General features: G+C 34.4%; 1 protein-coding gene across 1 annotated transcript; it reads right to left on the reverse strand.

Annotated features, from left to right (window-relative positions):
- Nucleotides 1-5,449: 5,449 nt before the first annotated feature.
- LOC143568949 (uncharacterized) lies at nucleotides 5,450-5,818 on the reverse strand. The gene has a single exon (XM_077054973.1). The coding sequence runs from the start codon at nucleotides 5,816-5,818 to the stop codon at nucleotides 5,450-5,452; it is 369 nt and encodes a 122-aa protein (XP_076911088.1).
- Nucleotides 5,819-10,805: the final 4,987 nt, after the last annotated feature.

Raw genomic sequence — 10,805 nt, forward strand, 5'->3', positions numbered from 1 at the left:
TTTATCTTATGAGTTCCTCCACAGGTGTCACAGGTGATCTTGGTTTTTGATAGTTTGGCTTGAAGTTGTTCGAATGTTTTAGAGAGTGCTTCAAGCTGTGTGGTGACAAGAGTGTTGGATTCGACGTGGTGCATTCCATTGGGTGTTGGTGTAGATCTTGGTGGGTTATAAGCGAAAGTTTTCTTTATTTCCTTCTCCATGATTTCAAATGCTTCCTTAGGTGATTTGGATCCAATGTCTCCACCGGCGACTTGGTCGATGGCCTATTTGTTTTGACTGGATTGTGCATCAAATAAAGTTTGTACTTGTAACCATACGCTAATTCCATGATGTGGGCATCTTCTCAGAAGACTTTTGTATCTCTCACATGCTGCGTGTAACGATTCATCATCATCAGTCCAGAATCCGGTAATGCTGGCTCGATATTTGGCAGTTGTATCCGGCGGAAAGTATTTGAGGAGAAACTGTTCAACTATCTGGTCCCAGTTGGTTATTGAGCCAGAAGGAACAGTTTTGAATTTTAAAGGTTCCGCAGATTCGTAAGAATCGAGATATATGAGAAAGAGGGTCTTCGTTGAGGAGACCATGAAATTGAACTGAATTTTTCACCATATGAATGGTGCTTGATTTGATTTTGAAATATTTGGTGATATCGGGTGGATCCACTCCATTGCCATAGCCATAGAGAGTTGGCTTGGCATACTAGCTCATGTTTGGCTCATTGTTTTGTGCTTCCATCATTTCTTCGGTTTGATTTTCTCCTGATGTGGTGGCGTCTCTGACTCGTCTTTGATTGTTTCAGTGGTTTTTGCAGTCCGTTTACGTATTTGTTGACGAAAAAGTCGTTCCAGTTCAGAAATTGGAGAGACAAGCTCAGGTCCAAATGTAGAGGACATACATGGGATTAAATCAAATTTAAACTATTTTAAATTAACACTAAAGAAAAGGTTAGTTAAAGTTAAACAAAAGGTTAGACTATTTTAAAACTAAACTAAGTATAAGTTAATTAAATTTAAGCTAAAGTTTAAAAAAATCTAAGCTAATAGTTAGTAAAAAGAAAATAAAATAAAAGTTAAAAATTTATACAATTGTAAACATTGATTAAATTAAAACTTGGATCGTTATTAGAAAAGTACCGTGTCCCCGGTAACGGCGCCAAACACTTGATGTGTTGCATTTGAGTGCTTAAAATGGTTGGAATGGAATTTAGCTTTTGCACAAGATCATGTTTTAAATATATAAAAGTGATTTCTATTAAGACTAAACACACACAAAATAGGCAAGTGTACTAATCGTACATATAGAATAGTATTGGTATGAATCAAGTATCGATCCATGGGCACAAATGTTTCTAATAATGAATCAGAGAGTTTTAAAAAAAAATATATTCAAAGTTCTTATAGAATATTGTGTCATAAAATTCGTACTTCAAAATCTTAAAGGGTCGAACTAGAAGTACAAGGGTGGGGCATTCAAATAAGTCCTAAACACTCTGAATGTAAGGCTTGTAAGTCCGGATGGCTTGTAAGTCCAGCGTTCAACCTTAAATCTTAAAAATCTTTGTTGTATAGAGAAAATCTTTTGATCAAACATTAGGGGGTTGGAGTCAAATTGGGGTGATTTGGGGAAAGCCAAATACGCCTTGAGAAGAGATAGGAGGCATCATGGGTCCATAAGTGATGTCCATCTAAGCTTTATGCCTAATCGAACCTATCGTGTATCACTGATACAATGAAAATCATGCTAAGTATATTAATACTTGCTATCAACCTATCTCTCTATGTCATAATAATGCTGAAAATGAATCACTGTGAACGCATCTTAATCATTAGAGAGTTAAGTGTCATTTTAGTACCTGTGGTTTGGCCAACTACGCAACTTTAGTACCTATTCTTTATTTTGTGCAAATGGCTACCTCAGTTTCAAAAAACTTGCATTTTTAGTACTTTTTTTCTAACCCCGTCTATTTTTTCCGTTAAGTCAGGGATAATTTGGTAACATCGTTATTTTCTTTGTTTTTTTCTTTGATTTTAAATGCTTATATCTTGTAAACCCTAAATCCACAAATCATAACATCAAAATCCAAATCCTAAATCCCCAAATATCGTAAAAATTCAAAACCTATGATGATATGGAGAAAGGGTTTGGGAATTTAAGAATTGGATTGTGATGTTATGATTTGTGGATTTAGGGTTTACAAGATACAAGCATTTAAAATAAAAGAAAAAACAAAGAAAATAACGAAGTTACCAAATTATCCCTGACTTAACGGAAAAAATAGACGGAGTTAGAAAAAAGTATTAAAAATACAAGTTTTTTTAAACTGAGGTAGCCATTTGCACGAAATAAAGAATAGGTACTAAAGTTGCGTAGTTGGCCAAACTTTTTCGTCAACAAAATAAAGAACAGGTACTAAAGTAGCCATTTGCACAAAATTATGATTCCATGTTTGGATATTTTCTTAAAAGTTTGCTTGCTTATCGAAACTGAAATTTGATCCCAAAATATGTTAAAACTTTTAAGAAGGACGAGTGGCTAAATTACTTTGTTTTGATTTATTTTTGTCTTTACTTTATTATTTTATTTTTATTATATTTTATTAATTCATTTAAATTTTACAATTATGATTACTCTTGTTGAAACAAATGCGTTAAGAAATCGTTTTAAACTTCGATCAGGCTTTTGTTCTCAGCCATGAAATCTGATATCGGTTATGTGTGTTATAGTTGGTTTAATTGGTATGATCTCATTTCAAGTCTTTTCAAGAAAAACAGAAAAATCAGAAAAAAAAAATTACAAAAATATGTATGTTTTATTTTGTTTGTATTTAATTGTTTTCAAAATACTTTAGTTGATCTTTCTATCAAAGTTTATTGTTCTTTCAATACTGATTCCTTGAAACGGAAGCATATGAAGTATCTGAGATTCAAATTGGATAATGTTGTCAAAACGGGGGAGATGGTAGAGTATTGGATGTAGATGCTGAAGTTGCTAATCATGTTCAAGTAAAGATACTAAAGGTTTTGAAAGCATTAGTCTAAGGGGGGAGATTGTTGGGTCATAAATTGGTTAGACTAACGCATATCAAAAGCCCATGACATGATCAAGACTAAAGTGAAATAAACGAAGACGAGTTGAAGAATTGCATTATGGTTGTGATGGTGTAATACCGAAATCCCTATGGATTTCGGTTTGTCTAGTAACACCGAAATCCTTATGGATTTTGGTTAGGCTAGTTTAGGCTTAATTGGGCTTGGCCCATGGGCCTTTTGTATGGTAACCCTATATATAGTTAATGCTTAGTCATTAGTTAGGATAACCAGTTGTGGAACACTTTGATAGCCACCAAAAACTTTAGATAACAAAGTAGATCTGTAAATAACTTATGTACCCGACGTTTGGTGATAATAAACGTGTGCATTGAAGTTCATGTTGTTCTTATTATTCATTTATATTGTTTGAATCACCATGGTGTTTGGATTCCGCACAAGCATCGTGTTTACTTGATATCATACTGTAGTGATCTAGATTTTGGACATACAAACATGTCTTCCCACGTTAAAGGAGGTTGTCAATGTCACCCAGAAGAAGGTTTCGTGGTGGAGTTAAAGATTCTGGTAATAAGAAGAAGATGGCGACTTTTGCCGCTGAGATTTCAAGGGTTCATAGGCACTTGTTGGATCAACGAAGACATCATAAAAATCGCCTCAGAGGTGTTCAAGCACATGTATGAAGCAACAGAGGTCAATATTAGCAGGGAAAAAGAACACGACCGAAAGGAACCCTTCATCAGCTAGAAAGGTTAAAAGAACGTATTCTCATGTGCCTTCAAGATACAGAATGTCTTCACCCGATGGATGGAAACATGCCTTCCCACGTTCAAGAAGGATTTCAATGTCATCTAGAAAGAGGTTATCCGGTGAAGTTAAAGATTCTGGTAACAAGAAAAAGATGTGACTTTGGCTGCTGAGATTTCAAAGGTTTCAGAGGAAATTGTTGGATCAATGAAGACATCTAGAAAAACCGCCTCAGAGGTTTTCAAGCACATGTATGAAGCAACAGAGGTCAATGTCAGAAGGGAAGAGGAACACAGCTGAAAGGGACCCTTCGCCAGCTGGAAAAGTTAAAAGATCGTCTTCTCCTATGCCCTTAAAGACTACAAAAGAACCATCCATTATAGTACCTTCAAGATACATACATCCTTCACCCGACGGAGAGAAACAAGCCTTCTCACGTTCAAGGAGGATGTCAATGTCACCATCAAGGAGGTTGTCTAGTGGAGTTAAAGATTCTGGTAACAAGAAAAATATGGCGACTTTACCTGCTGAGATTTCAAAGATTTCGGAGACACTCGTTGGATCTTCCACAAAGTCATCTGGATCATCCTCAAAGACAAGTACGAAAAATTGAGATGAAATACATGGAACTTCAGAACACAAAGAGAAGAGTGTTGGTAAAACTAAGCCTAACCTGCAAGCAATTTTTTAAACTCAGGAAAAATTTAATGAACCATATTGTTTATATTCTAACAAATTTCTCCGATTTTTTCCGTCTTTTAAATTATAAGTTGTGGCATATTCGTTCGCAGATGCTCTTTCTAGACATTTAAGTCATGCATCTTCACAGCAAGATGGTATTCCAATTGAAGGAAAAGAAAAATCAAGTGCGTTTGACACCCCCCCCCCTTTCCCAATACCTGATAGGAGGACTTTTACAACAGCGCTCGGAATCACACTTCATGAAAAGAAATGGACTAATGGTAGTGTACCTATGGATGCAGTCTCTTTAAACCTAGCAAGGCTTGGGCAGGTATAAAAACATGCCACCATTGGCTTTGTAATAGATTTTCAATCCAAAAGTCACTAATGTTTTAGAATTTTGAAGAAGAATGATCAACATTTTTATTGATTTGTAGGATGCTATTTATTTTGAAGGAGAAATCTGGCTTCGGTTGCTGCAGTGGAAGCATGTCAGGAAGCCCTTGTTATAGAAGTTATTCTAAGGAGTTTAAGGTAACCCTGAAAATGATTATCACACCATCACCATACAAATTCAAATAGTTTTTATCCTTCAATGGATTAATGATAATTTTATTGCCAAACTGAAGCTAAATTTTGAAATCTACATATGACACGAGTAGGGTTAACCCATACCCATATGTTGTCCGAAGTTTTTAATTTCTTAATTTGTTTAAATTGACTAACAGCGTGTCGAAGTATGATTCCAAGATTTATATTATATTGATAATAATATATCTTTTTAACTAAAATTATTATAAAAGTTTTATGCACTAAAATTACACTTTTGATTGGCTTTTGAGCGTTTCTTTTTAACCAATTAATTTTTGCTTTTAACCTTTACTTTCAACAAATAGCAATTCCGAATAAATTAAACAAAACTCAATATTCTTTTAATCATTTGCAGCATGTTTTCAAATCTCTATGCAACGTCAATATAATGCAAAGTCGTCATTGCCATCAGGAAGAGCTAGAATAGGTTCATCGCAAAGTTTCTGCTTGAGGGTTTGGAAAGCTTCATCTTCTTGTGGACCCCACTCATAAGGTTTATCCTTATGAGTTAATGAATTAAAGGGTACAGCGATCTTTAAGAAATTAAGATGAAACATCGGAGACATCCCTCCACAGTCACCGATGATTTGGGGTTTCACATCAAAACCCTGAGCACGCCACCACACCACCGTTAACCGTGGTTCCAAAATCAAACCCAGCAACAGTGGGCAATGACTACGATAATCAATGGAGAACAAAGGGGGACGATAGACGATGTCACATCGTACATGGAGGGAGAAACCAAACATTGTTTTGAAAAACAGACACGTAGCACATGCTAAGACACCTGGCATGAGGACAGCATGATACAAACAATAATATTGAAGTACAAAATTACATGCACAAATTACAAACTCTTAAGCCCACCAACCCTCACAATTGTATATATATAAATTTTAAATTGAAATATTGGTAAGCGAAGTTGAAAGTCAATTTCGTAATAACTGAAATATAAGTTTATTAATGGAAACTGTATAATTTATATTTAAATTAATTAATAATATATAGATTACGCTTTTTACTAATGTAACGTTGAGGACATCTGATATGATTAACACCGAATTATGTCAAATCTTGTCAGTTACAAATCTAAACACGTTCCAAGTTAAAATATCCATCATTCACACCGCCCAAATTCACAATCCTATTTTCAAATTCAAATCTCTGTAACGGATTCTTCTTCTCAGACCCTCTATTAAAACCCTAATTTTATATTCTCATCCTCAAATTCGAATCTCAATATCCTCCATAGCCACAGTCCTCTTCAAATCCCATTTCAATGGCCTCTCTAACGCCCGGTATGCAGTTAAAACTCCTCCAGACTATGAACACCAACACTCGAGTCACTGGGGACCACCGCTCACCTCTTCTCCAGGTCATTGGAATTGTCCCTGCGGGATTAGATGACCTCTGGCCTAACCACGGGTTCTATGTTTTGCTTTCTGACTCTGTTAACTCGAAGTATGTTTCAATATCTGACATGGTCATGGATCTTATACCCACGAATCGGTTGCAGTTAGGGCAGTTTGTGTATGTTGATAAGTTCGAGTTTGATATTATGGTACCAAGTGCGTCTGGAGTGCGTTCGATTGCTGGAAATCATGTGTTTGTTGGAAGAACTAAACGGCTTATTGCTAAGATTTCGGGTATGAAGAGAGAGTTTGTACCCCATGCTTCTTCGGATTCGGATGCTTCTGGTGATCCAATTGCCGCTTATTTGTCTAGTACAAGATCTATCGTGAAGGGAATGAGCCAAAGGAAGTTAAAATAAAGAGGTTTGGGCTTTTGTTGTTTACATATTTTGATTTTTGTACATGACAATTTTGTAGAATTTGCATAAACATGTTGATTTTTAGGGCTAAAATTGATTTAGGATTTATTGATTTTGGTGATAATAGTTTTCACGGCTGAAATTGATTGTTTGTTCTGTTCAACACAATTTTCATTTTAGAGAACCTTTTGATAAGTGGGTCTACATATGTGAAAGAGAATAATTTTTAACTTTCTTTATGTTATTCATTTTAAAAAGTTTATTAATCAGAGCTACTGATTTTTGGTTCACTCTTCAATTTGTGATGAAGGTTAGTAAAAACTGAAAGCTGTTATTTGAAAAAGGGTGTTAATTTTTGGTTAAATAGGTTAGAAATAGACAAGTACTTGCACATAGAGAGAATGTGAATAATGTTGATGGATCAACAAAGACATCAAAAAAACCGCCTCAGATGTTTTCAAGCACATGTATGTAGCAACAGAGTTCAATGTCAGCAGGAAAAAAAACACGGTTGAAAGGGACCCTTTCACCAGCTAGAAAAGATAAAAGATCGCCTTCTCCTGTGACCTCAAAGACTGCAAAAGAGCCAGCCATAATAGTGCCTTCAAGATACAGACAGCCTTCACCCGACGGATGGAAACATGCCTTCCCACGTTCATGGAGGTTGTTAATGTCACCCGGAAGGAGGTTTCCTCGTGGAGTTAAAGATTCTATTAACAAGAAGAAGATGGCGACTCTGGCTGCTGAGATTTCAAGGGTTTCATAGGTGTGACAACTGCCAATTTTCAGGTTAACTTCGTTAACTAAACCCAGTTTGTTCTGTTAACTACGTTAATGAACTCTCATGCTTGTAGTGTCATGTATGTATACATTGTGTCAGTCGTGTCCTTGGTGACCTAAGTAAGAGTAACTAGTTGTTGGTAAGTAGAATAATAAACTTGTCACACATATATAGTAAGCATGATATGTTATATGTATAATATATGATGTGTATAATTGTGTTACATGCCTAATGTGTAATATGATTAATTGTTATATGCTTATATGATATTATAAGAAAGTTGGATAATTAAAATGATACAACATATGATGTGTTACATGACAATTAGCTAAATAAACTATTAAACCTTAGGTTAAAGTATTACTTAAATAAAATGAAATTTACCTAAAGTATTGATTAGTTAATTACATACTTAATGATGAGTAAATAACAATGGAGGTTATACTTTTTCTTTTCCTCTCCTTGGCCGTGCACTTCACACACACACACATACATTTTTATTTTATAAAATCTCTCCCAAAGATCATAAACAACTTGGTGAATTTGGAAGCAAGAGTATTGGATTTTTGGACCAAGCAATAGGTAAATATGATTGGTACATGTTTTTTATTAATATTTTGATATGATTCATGGGGTTAGTATCCAAATGGTTGGATCATACAAGTAAATGAAGTATGATCAAGTTTGATTGTTTAAAAGAAATTTTATGTCTTGTTATAAAAGAAAAGATGGAAACCTTTTGTATATAAATGTTATTTTATAAATTAGTATAATAATGAAAGACATGAGATTTGATTATAGAAAATGGTTCCTTGATGATTTAGAATCATAAGTATATAAGAATCATGATTTTTTTAAGTTTTGGTTTGAATCTGCTTGTTGACAAATTTTGTGATCTAGATTGTTTGTTGTATAACTTTTTGATACGATGGTATTTTTGATTGATTTTTGATACTACGGTTAAGTACTTTGAATCTAGTTTTCAAAAAGTCATAAATAATAATTTTTGGACTTTGTATGTGGTTCCACTTCTGGAATGTCATAGATTGAAGTAAGAATCCAGTCCAGTTGGTCTTGCATCATTTGACATATATGGAATTTTTTTTCAAATAATGGTAATCTGTTGTGCAAATATAGAGATTGAAAATAGGTTGTTGTAGAGTATGAATTTTCTGTATGTTTGTGATCATTAAAAAATAATAAGAAAAATATATGTTGTACCTAATACTTGAAAGTAAATGTGTGAATTATTTGGTAATTTATTTATATGTTTGGGTTAGTTTGTAAATTGTATAACTTGTGATTGAAAATAGATATGGATGTGGTTCCACTTCTGGAATGTCATAGATTGAAGTAAGAATCCAGTCCAATTGGTCTTGCATCATTTGACATATATGGAATTTTTTTCAAATAATGGTAATCTGTTGTGCAAATGTAGAGATTGAAAATAGGTTGTTGTAGAGTATGAATTTTCTGTATGTTTGTGAGCATTAAAAAATAATAAGAAAAATATATGTTGTACCTAATACTTGAAAGTAAATGTGTGAATTATTTGGTAATTTATTTATATGTTTGGGTTAGTTGGAAAAATCAGTTTTGATGACTTAAAACTTGTTAAGATTGATCAGCACATTGTTTAATAAAGATAATTGTAGTTTGTACGTTTGATTTTGACTTTATGGGTCAACTTGGAACTATTTGACTAAATGTTTAGTCTTACTTTTGAAGTATTGAAAGTGGTAAAAGTTGGACTTAATCATAGCATTATATAAAAAGTGGCTAAGTGCACATTACATGATTGCTGTTAAGTTGTGACTAGGAATATCATGTAATTATTCAAAGTCTAGATAATTGGTAAAAAGTCACTAACGAGCCGTCAGTCAACATTTTGGTCAAAGGTCAACATTTTGGTCAATGGTCAACAGAACTCAAATTTTAGTCTTCGGTCATCGAGACTTGGAATTTTTAGTCAACGGTCAACAACTTGGACCTTATGGTCAAAAGTCAAATGAAAAGTCAAATTTTGGTCAAAGTCAACAACAAATCAAACTTTGGTCAAATTCAACAACAAATCAAACTTTGTTCAAACTTCTAATCAACAATGGAATTATTTGGATACTAAGGATTCTAGGAATCGCTTAGCAAATACTTATAGTGCTTGTATGATTTAGGCACTAGAACAACTTTGACTTAAGCAGTTGACTTTCATGTGAACCGCATTTGAGATGAGTTTCACTGCCCCTCTTTTTACTTACTCTCCTTTTGGGAAGAAAGCATGCATACAAAACTTTTTGGATATTTTAGACTTTGTTAATATCTCATGTGTACATAGTGAACTTAAACTGAAGTCCCCCATACACATTAGACCGTTAACAATTGTACATTGGCTGGGTAATGAAAGGTAGTACTAATGGGTTTGACGAACCCCCTCGGGGCTCTCGGGAGAGGGAGTCTCAGTGTGTCTTCATTTACTAGAAACGCAATATGCACTAGTCTTATATTAGACTTCGTGGGTGGCAAACAAACAAACAAGTCAGCCTAGGTCACAATGGAACTTACACTAATGTAACATGATTACTAGCCTAATTAACTAGTGGTATTACTAATGCATACATTATCCATACTTTATCATTTACAATATTACTTATTCAATGGTTTGTTTGACAAACTTGTTTTTAAACTCATTGTGAACTCACCAACTGTTGTGTTGACTCGTTTTAGCATGTCTTTCTCAGGTCGCTAAGATCAAGTGCACGGATAGGAGTTGCATCATGGTCACTCATAAACACTGCATCATAACTTGAAACTTTTTAATTAATAATGTTATGGCATGCGCGTGTTTTGCGCCTTAGAATGTTTGCTTGTGTTTAGGGATTTATGTTTTCCGCTATGTTACGCTTCCGCATTTTAAAACAATAGACATTAACGCTGAAATGGTTTTCCCAAATATGGGACAATAAAGTTTATTTAAAATATTTAGACATTGTTTGGTGTAACTAATGACTGAGATCCTGGTTTGTCATGCGCCTCGCGGTAAAACCCCGCATGTGGAAATTGAGGGTGTGACAGATTGGTATCAGAGACATTAGTTCTAGTGAACCAGGTTGCATTCTATTTAGTTATAAGTGAACTAGGTTGCATTCCTAACTATGACTGTACTTGTCGAGTTAGTACACAGCACACA

This window comes from Bidens hawaiensis, unplaced genomic scaffold (genome assembly GCF_021521415.1).
Source record: "Bidens hawaiensis isolate Kalapana, Puna unplaced genomic scaffold, B.hawaiensis_p1.1 tig00024256_1, whole genome shotgun sequence".
In the NCBI taxonomy this organism is placed as follows: Eukaryota; Viridiplantae; Streptophyta; class Magnoliopsida; order Asterales; family Asteraceae; genus Bidens; species Bidens hawaiensis.

Bases quoted from the DNA above. Each gene is read 5' to 3' on its own strand.
- LOC143568949 (XM_077054973.1), bottom strand. From the start codon at position 5,818: ATGTTTGGTTTCTCCCTCCATGTACGATGTGACATCGTCTATCGTCCC.